This window comes from Pinus tabuliformis, chromosome 3_2 (assembly GCF_031772625.1).
Source record: "Pinus tabuliformis cultivar Carrire ecotype Pingquan chromosome 3_2, CPIR1, whole genome shotgun sequence".
Lineage (NCBI taxonomy): Eukaryota > Viridiplantae > Streptophyta > Pinopsida > Pinales > Pinaceae > Pinus > Pinus tabuliformis.
In genome coordinates, this window is record NC_142302.1 from 548,039,001 (window position 1) to 548,061,013 (window position 22,013).

The window sequence follows — 22,013 nt, forward strand, 5'->3', positions numbered from 1 at the left end:
ACAATTTCTTTTTGGGTTTTAGGCGGTGTATAAATCAATTGTATGGCAAGTTTCCTACTCCAACCCCATTACAATTTCTCTTTGGTTTTTTTAATGAGTTATGTTGAGTAATTAGATCCTTCAAATTTCCGTGAAGATGAAAGATGTCTCAAATTCCGTATATCTTATTGTCGTTGTCTACAGAGGCCACAATTTTGTGAGAATGGTGAATTTCTCGCCAGAATCTGGCATACAAAAATATTCTATAAACCAACTGTGACAATGTTCAAATCATTTTTCATTGTGGAAATGGATTCAACACCATCAAGAACCTTGACACCTAAAATCTTGAAGCTTGACAACTCTAACCCGGATTTTGAAAATTTCTGCTAGATTTTCTCAAAATCATGCTGGTATAAATTTTCAAAAATTTCTACCAGATTTTTTCAAAATCATGTTGGTATAAATTTTCAAAAATTTCTACCAGATTTTTTCAAAATCATGTTGGTATAAATTTTCAAAAATTTCTACCAGATTTTTTCAAAATCATGTTAAATTTTCCATTTGTTCGATAAAGTTGCAACATGTTTTGACAACGCGTATCTTATCACTTATCTTAATGTATAGGGAATTTCGAGAGACGCTCTATATTTAGAAAAGCACTCATTGCAAATTTCTTTAATTTCCTTTTGCTTTCTCTTTCCATGATTTCCCGCTTTAATTTAAGAAAAAAGTGACCCACATTTGAATAATTTTATATTAAAACTTTGTAAAAACAAGAGGTCTACTATCCACCACAACAACCGAAGAAAAATATCTTTAAGCTTCTTTCAAAGTGGACACAATTCATTGGCGCTTTCATTCGGTGGCATTGTCCTTTCCCAAGTTCATATATTAGGACAATGAATTTGCTTTATTGAAACCCAAAAGTACATTCATGAAAATATTGTAAGAGAAAATAATTATTTAAAAATAAAATAATAATGTAGCCATCCTCTCAAAACATGGAAGGATTAATCATATTACAAGAATTGATTCATCTATGCTTCCATAATTATATGGCTTTGTTGTTGATAACTTCTACATTTATCAGGACTTTCCAATGAGTTTTGAGGAAAAAGTGACGACATTAGATTCAAAAGATCTGCGAGTACCCCGTTGTTTCCAACCACGGACGTTTCGTCCTTTTTTCCGTCATGATCTCTATCGCGATCTTTCATGGGTGTTCGGTTCAGGCTTCAGGTAGTCATTGGGAAAGTAATCCACTCCATCGAGGAGCATGAAATGGTTCACTCCACTCCGTCGGCTGGCTGCATGACGGGCTCACTTTAGCTGCTATAACATCCCTGCGTCACGTCTAGGTAATGAACAGCTGCACTAGTCGCCATAAGGCCCGCAGGCTCTAGGCAATATGCAATTCTGATTAGATCGGTCCATTTTCCATCCGTTCTCCAGTTTATCACATTGTTCTGTCCTTGTGGCAGAGCGACCCTATAGACATTGTGGTTGCCATCGCTGTCAAGTCTCAGGCACCTGTACTCATTCTCGTTGTAGAAAGGATCCATTGGCAATGACCGTTTCCCTTTAGCGCAAGTAGAAGAAGATAAATTGTCGATCGTCCCATTGAATGAAACGTGCAAATCCAGGGCCGTTTAGACGGCCTTGGAATGGAGAGACGAAGAATTATGCCCCGCAATAATGTTGTTGCAGCTTCAACCATCTGAAACATTTGACCCTCAAAGATGCCTATGAAGAAGGAGCATTGTCAATGCGCAGTGGTCGAAGGCAATGATAACTGTTCGATCAAACAACAGCGGAAATAATGACAACTGTTTGTTGAACCAACGGTGGAAAACAAAAAGCTAGACGAAGTCGGTGCTGAAGACTTTCAAAATAGAACACTAATATTATTATCAATGCAGGTGAATACTAATATATAAGAATAATAAAAATTATTAATTATTAATACTACTCTATATTATTATTATTATTAGAATATTTAATAATTTAATTATTAATATTGTTAAAACAAAATAAAGTGTAGGCATTGTAGGAGGAAAAATGGAATGATGATTTTAACTAAATGCTAGATTAAGGTACCGGGCTTCACTTAATGAATCTCTAACATAGCACGTGTGTTTATGACATACTAAACAATATCTTTAATATGACTATGTATTGGAAAATATCTCTAAAAATCATATTATTTAACCCATTACTAATATGAACCCAAAACCTTTCCAATTAAAAAAAACCCTAGTTTCACTAGATATTGTAGGTTTCCATTTTTTTATTAGCATTTTTTATACTCCTTTATATTTTTTCATTAACTTTGAGCTCCATTTTTTATACTTTCCAATTTAAAACCCTTTACCCCCTATTATATGTTCAATGTATTGTGTCATTTTTTACTCAATGTATATCCCCCAATATGAACCCACGTGATATGGTATTGCTCCCCCAGTGAAGCCCCCATGGACTAAGGCCAAAAGAAAATATCAAAAAGGAAAAATGCTAAGTCAAAAGTGTAGAAAAGAGGGTAAGATAAAGGAATAAAATAGGAAAAGGGTGGTGTGAAAGGGAAGCATAAAAATGAGGGTAAGGTGAGGAACTCAAAGGGGAAGCAAGAAGTGTAGAGGTGAATAAGAGAGGATGAGAAAACAGAAAAGGGGGAGGGACGAGAGGAGAGACAAGAGATGAAGGATAAGGAAAGGGAAAAAAGGTCAATGAAGGACAAGGGAGGGAAAAGGAAAAGATGGTAGAGGCGAGAGATATTGGAGAGGGGAAGAAACACAGCTACAAAAAGGAGTTTGCAAGATTTTTCGCTCATGCGGAAAATGCTACATTGGTGAAATAAGGAGATTCTTTAAAGCCGAGATTTGGGAACATGGAGCTGATCAAACACGATTGTACCAGTTCCTCTGCTTTGTTTGAACAATGTACCAAAACTAAGCATCATATTTGTTTAGAGGACACTAAAGTTCTCCCCAAGAAGAATCATACTACAAGTGTCATGGTAGAGAGGCCCTTGAAATTGTCAGGAACCCTAATAACCTAAATAGGAATGAGGGTCTTGAAATTAGTGGAAGTTGGCTTCCCTTGATCAATTAGTTTAGATCTAGCTAATCTTGACTTTTTTCTCCTCCTTTCTCCTCTTCTTTCTTCCCTCCTCTTCTTTCTTTCCTCCTATTTTATACCTCTATTTTTATCTCTATGTGTTTTCCTCTGTCTATCTTTCCCTTCCCTTCTTGGCTTCTCCCCCTTTGTCCATTACATTTCAGTTGGTCCATCAATCCAATTTCTTCTTTTTTCCTCCCCCTCTCCTTTCCTCTCTCCATGCTTCTCTCCTTGCTTTTTTCACTCTTCCCTTTTACCTTATTTCCTCCATTCCCCCACCTTACTTCCTCACTCCTTTCCCTTTTTCTCCCTTCTCCTATCCCCTTGCAGATGTCATTTCCCTCACTATTCCCTTTCCTCCAAATGTTGCTCCCTTCCATTTCCTATTTTTCTTGTACTTTTCCTTTCTTATATTGTGTGTTTCTTCCCCTCTCCCATATCTCGTGCCTCTCATATCCTTTCCTTTTCCCTTCCTAGTCCTTCATTGTCCTTCCTTCCCCTTCCTTATCCTTCATCTCCTGTCCCTCCCCCTTTTCTGTGTTCCCCCCTCTTTTCTTCACCTTTGCTTTCTTGCTTCCCCTTTGAGTTCCTTATCTTACACTTCTTTTTATGCTTCCCTTTCACACTACCCTTTTCCTTCTCTTTTGTTTTTTCCTTATCTTACTCTCTTTTCTACACTTCTAACTTAGCATTTTTCCTTTTTGATATTTTCATTTAGCCTTACTCTAGCATTTAATTAGGATCATCATTTTATTTTTCTTCATACATTCACTAACACATCATGTCATTTTAACAATTATATTATTATTATTATATAGTATTATTATTATTCTTATTAATTAACTAAAAATAATATTATTAGTATATATTACTAATACTAGTACTATTAATAATTAATAGTTATTATTATTACTATATGTTAGTATTAACATTCATTAATAATATTATTACTATTACTATTACTATTAACATCACTGGTTATATGACTAGTAGTTATTAATATTAGCATTATTGTTATTAATATTAGCATTATTACTATTAAATATTGGATATTAAATTATTATAATATTAACATAATTGTTTTTTTTTCATTGGTTTGACTTATGGGGGATTTGAACTTTGAATCCCATGGTTTACATAGTACTTCAAAACAAGGCGATCACCAATTATGCTCGCTCCATGGGCTAATATTAACATAGTTGTTATTATATTACCATTTATTAGTTTTAGGGCTTTTGTTGTTTTTAGGGGTTTTCAACCTAATTTTTACCTATTAAGATTCTAGGTCGAGCTTACATCATTCTCCCACCTTTTTCGCATCTTATATCTATCAGCTGGTCTGGTGTTTTCTTTCTCCTTGACTTTTCTGTCCTGATGTTGAATCTCACTACTGGTTTCAAAACATTGGCTTCCAAAATGTCTATAATTGTGGAGAAAACTTCGAAAATTCTCATTATTCAACCACATATTCCTAACTACTAGACCTTCTCAAATTATATAAATATATTAATAAATAATATTACAACTTAAAAAATCAATCTAATTAATTATCAACAATATCAATGTTTTATTTAATTAATTGAATATGTTTTAATTTTTTAATTAAAATGGAAGTTCTACTTATAAAGTTAATTTTGCATTATTAAACCTAAAAATAAAAAGTACTAAATATTTGGAAATGCTCCTTTTAAAAGTTAACCACCTCCTTAAATCATGCTTCTATGACCATAACCTATCCTCTAATTAGTTCCTTGGAATGGGGCACCTTTGAAAGATGTGCAAGTTGTTAATTATGGTCTATTAATTCCTCTTAGAGATAAACCTTTTCTCAAAATAATGGAACACACATTCCTTCACTCTTAACCATCAAGTGTGGTTTCATGGAATATGAGCAAATAGTGGTCAAATTGGTTGTTGCATCAAGCTTGGCATTGCTCATTTTATGCTTTTTTGACCATATCAATGAGAGTCTCCCTTTCTTTTTTGGCATTGGATCTTGCTTTGTGTGATGGATTATTCCACAAATATATTAAATACTAGCGTACACCCCTTTAAGCTAGGAGCAATCCTCTTGAAATACCATTTTTTTACCTTGTCCAAGGGTCAGATGACATATGAAGGCAATATATAGTCGATGAACCTTTAATGAATAAACTAGCTTGAGATATCCATTATTCTCTCTTGTGATAGCACTATCTCAAAAGTGGTAAGTCATCGTCCATATTGCATTGTGATCCATTCTTTCCTTTGGTCACTAATACCATGCATGCCACGACATGGACATACTAGATATAATGAAGGGACCAACACACTATCAAAGTCTTTAAGGCCCGAAAACTCAATGGACATTGCTCACCATTCATGTGAATCTTTGTTGATGTGTTATTTCTTTGCAACCACATTATGCACCATGTACAACATGTGTGTTGCAGTAGGTAGTCTATGCACCATGTGCAAGGCATTATCTACATGTTGATCATGTAACTATGCAAATGGCATTTTCTACACTAGGAACAAGGCATTTGGGTCCATTTTGGCCTATTTTGTGCTTATTTGGCCAATGGTGTCCAACCCATCGTAATCTAATCTCAATTAAAGGATTAGGGTTCTAATCTAAACTAGTTTAACATAATAAGGTTTTGGATGTTGTGGAATATCTAAATATTATATTGTGAATAGTTACCACAAGGTAAAGACAAAGGTGCAACATGAATCTATGTTGGTTTTCTATTTAAAGGTTTCAATGGCAAATCTCTATATATTGTGTTGGTCATTGTTCACTTTTTATTTTACTTTAAAATCCATATGCATTGCTTTACTTGCAAAATTTAAAACTTAGTTTTTAGTACTAATTACACTTATTATATAATATGACTCACTTAACTCATATCACATTTCACTTTATAATAATAAAGGGACTTTCATATTGATATTTAAGTGGATTCATTGCAGTTATCACTGCATCATTATGCATCACAGATAAAAGCACTTCTTGCGCACATGATACACATTACAAACACCCTCTCCTCTATAAACCAAAACCTCCTCATGAATTGGGCGGTATGCCAGATCCAATCACGGGTTTGGATTGCACACGCCCAAAGAACTGAAGAGAAAAAAGACTATCTAAAACTAAAACCAACCTGATGTAACCAACTTTCATCAACTTATCTCTCTTTATAATGCTTACATGAAAAAATACAACCATCTTTTGATATTCTAAGCACTTCTTATTATGGATTGCTTAGAAAAGGCACATTTAATGGCTTCAGATCATTTCAATACACTATATTAGCCATAATAAGCAATAAAGCCTGGGCTCACAATAATGCTTCACTTAAACTCGTGTGCATAATCATCGTTTTAGGCGTAGATTGGCAGAGAAAGGCATTCTCTACCATATGATGATAAATCACTTATCTCAAGTACACCTCTCCTCCAGTTCAAACAAAATTTCAATGTTTTCGCAGTAAATATCTTCACACATTGCACCACATAACATGAGAATATGTAACTGTTGATAAAACCTCGTCGAATATTGTAACAATAGTTGATAAATTTAAAAAGTGGATACCAAATTGCATATGTAGTTAAAAGAACAATCATCATAGTTTTGGTTACAGGAAATTGTGATTTGATGATAGATATGGTCTTTCAATCACAGCCAAACATACATAAATTCTTTGAGCAAAGTTTACCTTCCTCACCCGCATGACTATTACTTTGTGCAAGTAATAACATTAAATACATAAATTCAAGTGATATCTACACCCATTGTACTTAATTTCCTGCTCACAAATATAAAATCTATATGAGAATATCCAAAGGTAAAAACATATCTGTATTTGTTTGCAACTTGATTCTAGCATTGCCTATCACCGGACATGCAGTAACAAAATGGATTTGTCAAATTGATTTCGTGATCATCTACAATCAAGAATCCTTTCTGGACAGGAAGCACATACTTTGAAACTATTTTACAAAATCAGTGGGTCAAATGCTACAACAGAACTTCAACATTATATTTCAGCAGGGGTGATGGTATCCCTTTTGTCGGAACGGACACCAGAGGAAGACTTGGAGAAATTTTGGCTGGATGAAACTTTAGGAGAGGCTTTGCTTTTTCTTTGAGTAGTTCGCTGCAAAATCCGTAGAGGTATACCACCTAGGTTGAAATCTTCCTTCAAACCATTGGTCAAAAACCGCAAATCAGTTTCTGAAAGTTCAACTGAACCCCCTACAAATGCAACAAACGTCGGTGGTCGAGCCTTCACTTGAGTCATATACTTCACCCTTGTTCCTTGACCTTGATCTTTCCATGAATGCCTGGCCATCACCTGTTTGAGGCAAAACTTTATACAATCAAATCTCCAACTGTGGCAACCTCGACAATTATTTGACAAGTAAATATTAACAATTCACTAATAGGAATCCAGCCATCACAAGATAAATACAAGAATTTAATGGTCAGAATTCGGTCCGTCAATGAAAACCTTTAACATAGGTAATTCAATCTAATACTGCTGAGAAAATTGTAAAATAAAGAAAGAGATTGCAATCGATTACCTTTCTAAGCCAACGATTCAGCTGTGCAGTGGGTATTTTTGAACACCACTTATCATAAGATTCTATGATTTTCTTCATAACTGCTGCTCGGCCTTTTCCCTCCAATGCTGATATAAACACAATAGGTATTCCTGTGACCTGCTATCCAAAAATTTCTCCACATAAAGAAACACTATAAAGATCACTACTCATAGACTGTTATTCAATATCTACTAAAATCAATTACATAGCATGGATGTTGATAAGTTCTTGGATCTGCATGAAAAGTCAAAAAATACAATGATATCACTTGTGCTTTAATTTTAAGGTCAGTCGGAAGGTCATGTAATGGTTGAAAGGCGTGTTAGTCCTCATATTGCTTAGGGTTAAGTGTGATTTTCATCAAACATGTGATGGATGGTATACAACTGGGTGTGGATGATGACATGCTTAGTGTTGGTGATTGCAAATGTTGACTATACTTGATGTTTGGATGGATGATAGTCACATGCTTGCTTATAAGTGTTAAGAAGTTCAGTGTCTTGGTCAAGGAAAGTTTTAGATCGTTCATCTAAGCAGTTGCAGAATTTTCATGGAAAATTGTTAAAATTGGCAACTGGGGTCAAACTCCACCTTGGACAGATCATATGATGGAGATGATATTTTTATTGGATTGCTCTTTCCGAGAGGTGCAGGATTGATCTAAAGATCGTCTCATTCTGACAAGCAGAAATGGAATTATGAATGTATTTCTACTATGGACAAATTGTCCAGGTCAGTCAGAAGTCTAATGTAGGCTCATGAAGCCCAACAGACGTGTCTCTTCATCCTCAATGTCGTGTATATATAGAAGAGTCATTTTCCTCATTTGGTCACTCATCACTCACACATCTTTCTCTCTTCATCTGATTGGGTCATACGAATTTCAGGGCAGCCTGTTCCTCTCCACACGTGTGAAGGTTTGACTGGGTTTTCTGATTTCTGTGTTGATCGAGTTGCAGCCAGCTTTGACTGAGGTTGACCGGGCAGTGTTTGACTTCGTTTGACTGTGAGTTTTGTGGGAATATATCTGTTTGGTCAGGCCGCATATTTGGGCACAGAAACCAAGAATTTCTGGGCTGTTTGACCAGCATTGACTGCAGCAAGTTTGATTGCAGCATTGACCATCTTTGACCGAGAATTTCCAGACTGTTTTGGGCTGATTTGGACTGTCCCTGAAGACCAAGTTGACTGGATTTGACCGAACTGATTTGGAGGATTTCTGCTGGTTTGACCAACGTTGACTTTCTTGTTAGGGCATCTTGTTGACTGTTGTTCAGCTGGACTGTTTGACAGTATTTGGGCAAGTGAATTTTGTATGATGTACTCTCTCTCTGCTGAATTTTTGAAGAATAATAAGAAGAGTTGATCAAAGGGTTTTCCCCACATTGGGGATTTTCCCTGGCATTCGCCAAATATTGTGTCCTCTTGTCTTGGCTTGTCTTCTGTTTATTATTTATGTTCTATTTGCATTTACTTTCATGTTAATGTGATTGCTAATCTGGAAATTTATATTGGGCTGATAAGAAAAATTGAAGTAAATTGCTCTAAAGCATAGAACATACCATTGTTATTTAAAATTAACATGGTATCGGAGATGAGGTGAAGACAAAACCCAAGGAGGAGTGAGAAGAGCAATCATTGACTTTGTTAAATCCGATGACAAGCTCAATGATAAGCCTAATTATCATGCATGGAAAATGTCTCTTGACTTGACTTTGGAAGAGCATGATGCTATGGACTGTGTGTAGGGAAAGATTGTTGAACCTCCTTCAAATGCACCCACTGCCGCTAAGACAAAGTACAAGAAAGGTGAAGTCAAAGCTAAGAAGATCATCAGGGATTCTATTCATAAGCATTTAGTTGCTTACATCTCCGATTTGGGCACATCTAAGGAGATGTATGACAAGTTGGTTAGCATGTTCAAAGCTAGCAATGCAAACCAAGTTCTCTTCCTCAAGAACAAGTTGAAGGACATAAAGAAGGGAAGAGGAGAAGATATCCAATCCTACTTCATGAGGATCACCGAAATAAAAAATGATCTTCTATATATTGAAGTTATAGCTGACAAGGAGCTCACTCTCATTGCCCTTGGAGGTCTCCCTCGTGAATGGGATGTGTTCAACACTACTATCCTCAACAATGACTAGATTCCAAGTTTTGATGAATTGTTGACTAGACGTACTCAAGAAGAAACAAGGATGATAGAGAGAGACAGGCCTTCAAATAGGAATGATCCTACTACATTCTCCGCTCATGCTAAAAAGAAGAACAATGCAGGTTCAAAGAAGCAATGTCAAGCAAAACCGGGATTCAAAGATTGAAGAAAGGGTAGATGCTTCATTTGTAACAAGTTTGGCCACTATTCTAAGGAGTTCCCTGATAAAATGGATACACTTCGGGATGATGACAACAACAACCGCAACAATTTCAGGGGCAACAACAATCAAAGGAATGGCAGATTCAACAACAAAGGAAAAAGGAATGCTTCCGCTACTCAACATGGAAATGGTTGACCTCTCAAAAGATCAAGAAACTCCAGGTATGATGAATCTAATGTTGTAGATAACAAGCAAAAAGAATTTTATCTTATATTTGCCCTCTACTGCCTCACCTCCGGATACCTTGGGAAATTGGTTGATTGATAGTGGTGCCTCAAGGCACTTCATTGGGTAGAAGGAGGCTCTTTCAAATCTGATAGAAAAGGATACAAATTTGGAAATCATTCTTGGAGACAATGCCACCTATCCCATGAAAGGAGTTGGGAATGTTACTCTTCAATTAAATCAAGGTAGCACCATTCATCTACAAGAAGTACAATATTTACCTGATCTAGAGAAGAACCTGGCATCCATCTCAGCAATGGAGGACAAAGGATTCAAGGTGGCATTTATTGATGGAAAGGTACGTGTTTGGAAAAGAAATTTCAAAGAAGCATTTACTCTTGGATTCAGGGTTGATAGCCTATATCAAGTTGAAGGAACTCCAATGGGAGCTATGTCTTGCGACATATCTCTTCAATTTGAGTTATGGCACCAAAGGTTTTCTCATCTTCATTATAAGGCTCTACCTGATGCAAGGAAGACAGTGAAAGGTGTGCCCAAATTTAAAGTAGTACATGAAGGTGTTTGTCAAGGATGTGCCGAAGGAAAACATACAAGGGGACCATTCCCCTCAAGTGATAGCAAGACTAACAACATTTTGCAATTGGTTCATTCTGATCTATCTGGTATGTTGTTTGTGACATCTTTGGAAGAATATTTATATTATGATATCTTTGTGAATGACTTCTCTCGCAAAACTTGGATTTATTTCTTAAAGAAGAAGGACAAAGTGTTCACATGGTTCTGCTCTCTCAAAGCCTTGGTTGAAAATCGAACAGGGAAGAAGATCAAAATATTGAGGACCAAAAATGGAACCAAATATGAATCAAATGAGTTCAACGACTATTGTAGAGAAGCTGGCATTAAGAGGGAGACTACTACCGCATATACTCCTGAGCAAAATGGTGTTGCTGAAAGAAAGAATCGTTCCATTATAGAAGCCAGTCGTGCCATGCTTCATGATCAAAGCCTTCCGAAGTTCCTATGGGTAGAAGTTGCCAACACTGTCGTGTATGTTCAAAATAGATGCCCTCATCAAGCCTTGGACTCCAAAACTCCCGAAGAAGTTTTCACCGGTAAGAAACCTGATGTTTCTCACTTTAGAATTTTTGGTAGCCCATGTGTTTTCATGTGCCGAAAGAAAAGAGAAGCAAATTGGATGCATCTAGGAAGAAAGGAACATTTGTGGGCTACAGTGAAACTTCTAAGGTATATAGAATCTATGTGCCTGGTCAAAGAGAAGTGGAAATAAGTCATGATGTCACCTTCGATGAAGATGCTGCACTTGGGAAGATTAGGAACCTTCCTATTCAAAGGAAGGACAAAGAAGCAGATACAAGAAAACAGGGAGAATCGCAAGATGAGCTGATGCCCGATGTTGAAGAACAGATAGTCCCATTGATCCACCTCCTCATCAGCCCTCATCCTCAAAAAGGAGGCCCTCATGGCTCAAGGACACTCTCAAAGATGTCGAGAAACATATTGCACCAAGGGAGACATTTCATGAAAGCAAGAAGTCGAATAGGTACCAGGTACTTAGCTGCCATGAGCACCATTGTTCAAACTGATTCTTGCACATTCGAAGAAGCTGTGAAGCACTTGTTGGCATTATGATACAGGTGTTGTCCTTGATGGCAACTCACTCAGAGGTATGATACAGGTGGCAAACTCAATCAGATGACAGATCATAGTACAACAAGTCAAGAGAGAGGTATACGCAGGTTAACCTTGATGAAAGTGCGTATACACGCGGATGAGCAGAATAGAAGACACGTATACGTACACGCGGAGGGTCACAGAAGGAAAGGCGCGTACATGTTGGAAAACTAAGTTTTGGTCCGTGGTATTTGGTCCATGGTATTTTGGTATTGGTCCGTGGTATATGGTCCGAAATATTGACCCCAGGTATTGGTCCAAGGTATTGGTTCTACATGGTTTTGGACCATGGTATTAAGAGAAGCCTAAACCTATATAAGGAGAAGATCATTAGGCCAAGAGCATGCAAGTGTGGTGACTATCTGATGAAGAGTGAGACCTAATATACTGGTTATGGGTTTGTGATGCTTGGCTCGATCTGAATCAAGGAGGCTCCTATGCGGTTGATAAAGTTGGAAATTGCAGCGAAGGTATAAGTAATTATCTTTAGATCTGTACGCGGGTTCTCTCTGGTGAAAGGGCGTATACACGCCGGTTTGACACAGTCAAGTAGTGTATATAGTATGAGATTTGATATTTCAGGTTGCTGTTGGTTCTAGTGGTTGTTGCAGAGTTCTGGGCTCTAGTATGTGTTTTGGTAACTGTGTTTTGATGACAGGGTTTCAGTGATTAAGAATTGGGTGATTCAAAGATTGATGATGCAGGTATAGTTGATGATTGTATTGCAGTGGTGATTGTTTTGTATCTATGGATCCAGTCTGAAAATTTATGAAACGTGGTCCCTGGAAGAAAAGAGAAGGTTGTAGCCTTCTATAGGCCAGCACCTACGTACTAGTACATCAGCTAGTACAAGAGCTAAGGGGGTTGTAGCTCCCTTCCAGGAGAGTCTGGAAAACGAGAGAAGGTTGTAGTCTTCTGCAGGTAGAAGCCTGCATACTGGTATAAGACTGCACCAGTACATAACCATTGTAAAAAGAAGTTTCTAATTGAAAGAAGATAGAGACGAATTGCAGCAGGTGGTTTTCACCCACATTGGGTTTCCACCTTATATCATGGTGTTCATGTGTGTTGCTTATGTGTGATGATCTGTTCTGCTTTACTACTCCTGTTCACTGTTCATATGGTTAATAATGTTCTGATGCACTCATTAAGGATCAACTAATTGAATTATAAGTTTACTGGATATACGCTTGTTGCATTACACACAGTTGCGTATACACGCGGTTTTCCTTAACTGAAGTAGCGTATATGAATCTGAATATGGAAATGAAAAAGCTATATTGAATTGATAATACTGATTCACCCCCCTTCTCAGTATTATTTCTAACAACACTAAGTTTGGAAGGATGCTATGAACGAAGAATATGAGTTGATTATGAAGAATGGTGTCTGGGATGCGGTCCCTAGACCCAAGGACAAATCCGTTGTCACATCGAAATGCCTCTACAAGATCAAGCATGGCGCTGATGGAAGTGCTGAAAAGTTCAAGGCCAGGTTTGTTGCTCGAGGCTTCTCTCAAAAGGAAGGTGTGGACTATGATGAGATATTTGCACCAGTTGCCCGATATACCACCATCCATTCAATCATTGCCCTTGCTGCCTCTCAAGGATGGAATTTACATCAAATGGATGTCAAGACCGCCTTCTTGCATGGTTCACTTAAGGAGGAAGTCTATGTTGAACAACCTGAGGGGTTCAAAGTTCAAGATCGAAAGACACATGTATGTAGGTTGAAGAAAGCCCTCTATGGGTTGAAGCAAGCTCCCCGGGCTTGGTATGAGAGGATCGACAGCTATCTGATGAAGCTAGGATTTACAAGAAGTGAAGTTGATCTAAACCTTTACTTTAAGGTTGAAAATGATAGACCTCTCATCTTGGTACTTTATGTGGACAATCTCTTTCTAACAGGTGCAGACCCTCTTATTCATCAATGCAAGAGGGAGTTGGCTTTCGAATTCGAGATGAAGGACCTAGGATTGATGCACTACTTCCTAGGCTTCGAGGTCTGGCAAAAGCCACTTGCGATTTTCCTTTCCCAAGGAAAATACATTGTGAAGCTACTTGAAAGATTTGGGATGGTGGATTGTAAGTCCGTGACTACTCCGATGGAACTTAACTTCAAGAAGTTATGCGGAAGTGTTGTTGGGCCTGATTTGGGAAATCCTTCTGAGTATCATTAGCTCGTGGGGGCCCTGATGTTCTTGGTGAGCTCTCGTCCAAACACATACTTTGCAATGAATACATTGAGTCAGTTTATGGTCGAGCCTCATCACATACATTGGATTGTTGCCAAGAATCTCTTGAGATATCTCCAGGGCACAATCACCTATGGACTAAGATACATTGCAGGGAATTTAAGGCTCCATGGTTATTCTGATGTTGACTGGGTTGGCAGTGTGGTGGATCGTAAGAGCACATCGAGATGTTGCTTTTCACTAGGTTTTGCTTCGATATCCTGGATGAGCAGGACGCAGAAATCAGTTGCTTTGAGCACCGTCAAGGTCGAATATATTGCTACTAGTATGGCCTCTTGTGAAGTTGTTTGGTTGAGCAAGCTCTTTAGTGAGTTGTTTGGGCATGTGCTAGATACCACTATGATCTACTACGACAACCAAAGTGGGATTCGTCTTTCTGAGAATCCCATGTTTCATGACAGCTCCAAGCATATTGATATCAGGTACCACTTTATCCGGGATATGGTACAATGGGGAGCAATAAGGCTCCGTCACATTGGGATTAATGATCAGGTCACAGATATTCTTATGAAGCCTCTCGAGAAGGTCAAATTCTTAACCTTCCGTGAACGACTTGGAGTCGTGGAGAGACCCTCTTATGGGGGTCCCGTTTGAGTTGGATGTTAAGCATTCGGAGCTTCGAGGGGCTTGGGGTACTTCTTGGAGCTATGAGCGACCACAGGGTGAGTGGTTCACCTTCCGCTAGTGGTGCATTGTGTACAAGGAGAGTGGTTCACCTTCCCCTGTGATACCCCATGATGGTTGAGATATGCATAGGATGAGTGGTTCACCTTCTCCTATGGCATATGAATAGGATGAGTGGTTCACCGTCTTCTGTCGATACATCCTACCCATGTAATCCGGGACTCGTGAGAAGTATCTCTCATCTGGCCAAAGAGTAGGGAAATGACGATAGCGACCATAGTACTACTAATGGACGCATCGTGTACTACCATACACCCTATGCTAGGATGTTTGATATTCATCTGGGATCAATGGAGACTGACTTCGGGTCAGTTGAGAGTGGTACAATACACTCTCGATCATTTCTTCTTGGTTCAGGAGAGCAGAGCAAGGATGTTAGGGATGGTACAAATCGTCAAATGGTTTGGCAATTGGATTTCTCACTAGTTGAGAGGGAGTGTTAAAATTGGCAACTAGGGCAAACTCCACCTTGGACAACACATATGATGGAGATGATATTTTTATTGGATTCCTCTTTCTGAGAGGTGCATGATTGATCTAAAGATCATCTCATTTTGACAAGTAGAAATGGAATTATGAATTTATTTCTTCTATGGACAAATTGTCAAGGTTGGCCAGAAGTCTAATGTAGGCTCATGAAGCCCAACAAACATGTCTCTTCATCCTCAACGTTGTGTATATATAGAGGAGTCATTTTCCTCATTTGGTCACTCATCACTCACACATCTTTCTCTCTCTTCATCTGATTGGGTCATACGAATTTCAGGGCAGCCTGTTCCTCTCCACACATGCGAAGGTTTGACTGGGTTTTCTGATTTCTGCATTGACCGAGTTGCAGCTAGCTTTGACCAACGTTGACCAGGCAGTGTTTGACTTTGTTTGATTGCGATTTTTGTGGGAATATCTCTATTTGGGCAAGTTGCATATTTGGGCACAGAAACCGAGATTTTTTGGGTTGTTTGACCAACATTGACTGCAGCAAGTTTGACCACGGCATTGACCCGCGTTGACCATCTTTGACTGATAATTTCCAAACTGTTTTGGGCTGATTTGGACTATCCCTAAAGCCTGAGTTGACTGGGTTTGACTGAGTTGATTTGGAGGATTTTTGTTCGTTTGACCAACGTTGACTTTCTGGTTAGGGCATCCTGTTGATTGTTGTTTGGATGGATTGTTTTGACAATGTTTGGGCAAGTGAATTTTGTATGATGTACTCTCTCTCTCTGCTAAACTTTTGAAGAATAATGAGAAAATTTGATCAAAGGGTTTTCCCCACATTGGGGATTTTCCCTGGCATCCGCCAAATATTGTGTCCTCTTGTCTTGGTTTGTCTTTTGTTTGTTATTTATGTTCTATATGCATTTACTTTCATGTTAATGTGATTGCTAATCTGGAAATTTATATTGGGCTAATAAGAAAAATTGAAGTAAATTGCTCTAAAACATAGAACATACCATTGTTATCTAAAATTAACAAAAATGAACATGCTATCAGAGCAGAGGTCAATATAAAGACCAACACCAGATTGATCAATAAGGCTAGAGCTTAGATTATTCAGGAAGGACAACGCTAGAGTTTGAAGCATAGAGCAGAGAAATTCCTTGGATAGCAATATGTCATTACTAGGGCTAAGGTCAGATCACAGTCTCGAATTTTTGTGCATAGAAGGAGCAAATCACAATAGTGTTGGAAGATAATGGGGTGGGAGAGTTTATCAAGCAGGGAATAGTGCCACCTCAAGATCCCCAACAATTGGCCCAACATACTAAGAATGACACTAAGGCGACAAGGATCATTCTAGAGGGGGTCAAAGACCATATTATTCCTCATCTCCATGAGAAGAAGACAGCATAACTAATGTTCAAAACCATCTTAGATCTGTATTAGGGTTCCAGTGATGTCAGGAAGCTAGCTCTCAAAGAGAATTTAAGTATCTAGATGAGCAAAGATGAGCCCATCATCACATATCTTTCAAAGTTCACTCAAGTTCGGGATGAGTTAAGTGGTGTGGATGAGATAGTAGTAGAAAAGACCTTTTGAGTCTTGCACTTCTGGGACTCCATATGTCTTGCTATTGCTTCCAAGATGCAGTGAGTGGCAGAGAAAATTTTCCCAAATGGGAAAGGTCTTTGAGTGATTGTGTTCAAGATGAAATTCGGAGAGGGACGAGAGATGGTAGATCGATGAAGACAGAGGACAAGGAGAACTTTTCCCTGGAAGGTAAAGGAAACAAATCCATGAGCAAGAAGGGCCAAGGACAGGCTAAGTCCAGTTAGAAGGGCGAGAAGAAAAAGAAGGATCTAAGCAAGATCAAGTGCTTCCATTGCCATGAGTTTGGGTAATATGCCACCAAATGTCCTAATCGGAAGGAGTCCAGGAAGGATCATGTAGCTGCATCAGCAGAGGTAGATGTGCTTTTTGCCCAATTCAAGAAATATTTGTCATTGATAGCTTGCATGACAAGTTCAGCAAACAGAAGTGTTTGATATATTGATTCAGGAGCATGCTTCCACATGACCAGGAACAAGAAATATTTCAGCCACCTAAAGGAGAAGGACATGCAGTTTTAGATCAAGCTAGGAGATGAAGGCATGCATACAACTAGAGGAATTGGTACTATAAATTTTTAGAGGGATTCAGGTAATCCTTTTCATCTCAAAGATGTCCTCTATGTTCCAGGCTTTAAGCAGAATCTTGTTTTGGTAGCTACCATTGAGGACAAGGGTTATGATGTCATATTCAGTAGAGGTAAGGCTTACCTCAAGAATTTAGCTTCTGGATGTAAGAAGCAGATAGATGTGATGGTGAGGAATCTGTACAAGTTGCGGGTTGAGACGGGTGCAGCCTTGAGCAGTAAAGCAAGAAGTGCACAAAGTAGAGAAGTGATGGTTGAGGAGAGCAGAGCTCTGAGGGAGTCCTTAGAGCAAGAGTAGGTTAGAGTACCTGAGAAGAAGCTACTCAAGATGGAGCCTCAGCCAGTATCTCAGTTTGAGTCTTGGCTAGTTGGCAGTTGGGTCGACCAACAGGATGATGAGGAGCAGAGCCCAGGGCGAGTGAAGGCAGCCACTCAGTCAATGACTCCCAGTATAGGGAGAGTTCGAGCCAAGTGGGAAAAAGAGTTGTTTAAGGGAAATCAGGAGAGAGTTGGATCTTCTAGTACCACCTTCAGCCAAAGTAAGCAACCATAGAGATACACGGGGTACATGGCACTTATGACTGAGGTGATAGACTCGCAGAGCATGGTTGGAGAGAACAAGTTTTCATATTAGATTTTGAAGCAGGAAGTAGGGAAATCTTCTAGTTCAGAGGGAGCAATTGTAGCAGCAGAGAATGTGGTAGTATTGAAGACAGATCCAAGTGGACGAGGTTACTCCAGAAGAACCTTCCTTGCTAATGTTGTTTTTCCACGGTACTAGAATCTAGGTTAGGGTCTTAGAATCACTGACACTACCAATCCAAATACCACAACAAACTACTTTTCACAGTGAAACAAAATACAACAGTAAATCTACTAGTGCACAAAATATAGACAACTTTTTACAATTTTCAACAACCCAACTTCGTTATATTAACAAATTGTAATACAACTGTCTAAAGCTCCCGTACCAGGGATAATGGCCCTCATACATCCACTGATACAAGAATATAAGAACAAGATACACTAATCATCTAGATAATATAGAGCTCCTTACGACTGCTTTGATCGTACCCTGAACACAATTGCTGGTGTGTCTGCTCCCATTTTGCAGCTCTGCCTCTATCAATGGTCTTGCTCCTTTAGGTCACTAAACTCAGCTTATGAATCTACCTTTAGTTGATCATTCGTCCATCGATGCATCAACACTTAGGATCTTCTTTCAAGTTGTTCACAACTCTCAACTACCCATTGTTGCTCCTCAACTCCTTTGGGACTTCTTCCCTCTAATGTCGTCTTGTGCTACTCCAGTGAAGACAAAATTCGTGTCAAAGAGTTGCCACCTATCACTGCAAGATGTCCTTCTCCAACAATGAACTTGGGCTAACTCTCTTAGTTGTCCTTTGTCCTTCAAGGTGTCAACACTAAAGCCTCCAACCTTAACCCTCTTTACAGCTGTCAATATCCTTCTTGGCAACTAATCTAGGGCTACTTACCTACTAGGTTCCCTCCAACAACCTTAAGGTGCCCAATACAAATTTGTCTAACCTGGACAACATCCTCTAGCAATAAGACATCACAACAAAGAGGCTAACGTACCTTGTTATGCAGACTTCTTCTGTCCTCCTTGTCCTTGATTGTTTTGCAATTCTAAGCATTGGTTAGGGCACAAGTCAACGCTACCTCTTGCTGCAAACTCTACGTTTCTTCCTCCTTTCAGGCCTTCAAACCTTCGCTGATCCTTGAAGTTTAGGCCTGTTTCTAAGCCTCTCGACCCTCCCAAGAGATGGATCGTCTAGCTGCAAACTTCCCTTAAGTTCCTGCAGCCCAAAACCGAGATAAAGGCACCAACAAAAACTAGCATAAATAACCTAGATTTCCTCTCTAAAGCTTCGGCCTGCTGCCCATATAACTCGGCCCTCCAAATAGTCTTGAAAACTTGGAAATCAACCCTCCTTTCTCCTGCGCTAGGGATCCTTCTATCTGAGGCCAAATCAAAGATCAAACTATTGAGAAATCTATAGGGCAACAATAAGGATGATTTCTCTTAAACTTGATAATTTCTTGTGATGTATTTTTGCTTAACTTGATTATTAGCTTCTTCTCTTATTATTATGTAGTTCTTATCATCAAGTAGCTACCAAAACAAGATCAACAATACACATGATTTAGGCTGCAAGCCAGGGCCAAAACCTCTCCACTTGAGAGGGAAACCCGCAAATCTCCTCTTCTTATAGATTCTTCAAATGACGATTTCCAAGTCCTCTAGACTAAGACCAATACCCTTCCAAGACAAGCTAAACCTTCTTGATTATATGCTCCTTCTATCCAAGTCAAACCCAGTCAAATCTCGTCCAACTACACAACTTCGACCCCCAACTACAGAATTTCGGCCTCCACTGCAAGTCTGAAATTTTCGATGCCTGCAACAGTTACTGCTTCCACATGTATGAGCAATTCTAGGGCTTCTAGAGCTTCCTTTGACCTTCGCTTGGTTTGCTTCTCCTTCTAGGGCTTGTAGGTGACCTAATAGTCCTTTCTTCAACCTTCTTTCTGCAATTTCCTCAACTTCGACCTTGCAGCATCAAAACCCTAGCCTTCCTTCTTCGCACGTGTGAGTGAGAGAGAGACAAATAACCTAAACCTTTGTCCTTCATCCTTATTCCTTTTTCGTTAGCCTTCTGCTTCTCCTTCAATTGTATGATGAGAAGATGAGTGTGTCCATAGGAGGTCGAGTTCCCTCCTATATATAGGCTTCCAAGGAGGACGACATGCCCTAATGAGGCCAACTTCTTAGCTGCCAGGCCAACTTGGCCTTGGAGGGTATTTTGACACTTTTAAATACAAAAATAATTATTTTGACATGTTACAATGTGCCCAATGGGGTCTTCTTCATATGACAATGACTATTGATTTCTTAACCTTAGGACAAACCCCAGAAGCACTCAATGGGTGCTTGACCTCTAAATAAAATGACCTTAAGCATGAAACCCATGCTACAAAAATAATAATAATAATTTTTCTTTCATTTTACAATATACAAGAATCAATAATACATTTCATATCTATGAAGACCGAACCTAGTTACACATTTCAACACAAACTTGTGATGTGTTTCTCTTGGATGTGCTCCTTTGAGTCCTACAAACCTTCTATTTATATGTTCTTTTGAGTGCATCGAACAACCCTTGAAATGGCACTTCTAATCACAAGGTCGACTTGTAATTTTGGTAGCGAACCCACTCTTAACACATATAAATTCATATCTTGCTTTGTAGATCTTTGATCTCGGTGCTTGATGTTGCCCCTTGCTCCTCTAAGGGTCTTCTTCCATCTCCAATATTCAAGCCAACAAAGTTAACATGGTTTTGGCCCAACTCCTTTGGGTACAAAACCCCCACCTTGGGTTCTAAGCCCACAAACCACTTTTGTGGAGCCCATTCCTCCAAAACCCCGAACTCTAAGACTTGGAGTACCTCCCAAACAACAAATCTCAACAGTTACGAGGGGGTGTTGAAAAGTGTGGCGAGAGAAGGTCTTCTTTAGCTCATGCCTTAGCCAGAAAGACCACAATTTGTCTTCCTTTAACCATTGACGAGGTTTGGAGATGGTGAATTCATGCGTAGTGTTGAAGGAACAGTTATGTGGACCTTCTTCAATTTGACTACGATTGGCAGTTATAAGTTTAGAATAGGACGAGTGGAGCTTTAGTCCTTGGTTGAAGAAAACATGAATTGTGACTCCAAGTTATGATTGGAGAAAGAAAAACCAATTTGACTCAGTTAACTTGTTAACCACAAGTTCTTAGTGAAAGAAAGTAAGTTTCAAATCATTCATCTAAGCAGTTTCATAATTTTTGTGGAAAATTAACACTATCCCTAGTTGAACCAAAGGATTTTACCCAAGCAAGGATCCACATTGGAGAAAGGAAATGAAATAAAAGATGAACCAAATTGAAAAGAATGGAACATGGGAACTAGTACCTCGTTCAAAGGATAAGAATGTCATAGGAACCAAGTGGGTGTATAAGAACAAAATGAATGAAGATGGACAAAACATAAAAAACAAGGCAATATTGGTGTGCAACAGATACACTCAAATTGAAGGAATTGAGTTTGAAGAGACATTTGCTCTTGTTGCCAGATTAGAGGACATAAGGATGTTTCTAGCATTTTCTTTCTCTAAAGGATTCAAAGTCTATCAAATGGATGTGAAATCAGCCTTTATAAATGGAGATTTGAAAGAAGTATACATGTAACACCTAGAAGGGTTTGACTTGTCAGAATGTAAGGACTTCATTTGCAAATTGAAGAAGGTCTTGTATGGATTAAAACAAGCTCCAAGGCCCAAGGGCTTGGTATGGTAGATTGGTTCAGTATCTTCAATAATAGGGGTTCAAAAGAGGAGTTGCAAGAAGTGATCTTTACATGCAGATGAACAAAGACAGATTGTTGATTACATGGATATACATGGATGTTCTGATTCCTAGTAGCAACAATGA

At 38.7% G+C, this 22,013-nt stretch overlaps 1 protein-coding gene across 4 annotated transcripts in view; it reads right to left on the bottom strand.

The window, feature by feature from the left end:
- Window positions 1-6,650: 6,650 nt before the first annotated feature.
- LOC149181676 (uncharacterized) overlaps window positions 6,651-22,013 on the bottom strand; it is a 385,322-nt gene continuing 369,959 nt past the window's right edge. For all 4 annotated transcript variants that reach the window (XM_089416671.1, XM_089416668.1, XM_089416669.1 and 1 more), the window contains 2 exons: window positions 7,663-7,800; window positions 6,651-7,433 (listed from right to left, as the gene is read on the bottom strand). In XM_089416671.1, the coding sequence (XP_089272797.1) occupies window positions 7,116-7,433; window positions 7,663-7,800 (456 nt within the window). In that variant the 3' untranslated portion in view covers window positions 6,651-7,115. The remainder of the gene's footprint in view (window positions 7,434-7,662; window positions 7,801-22,013) is intronic.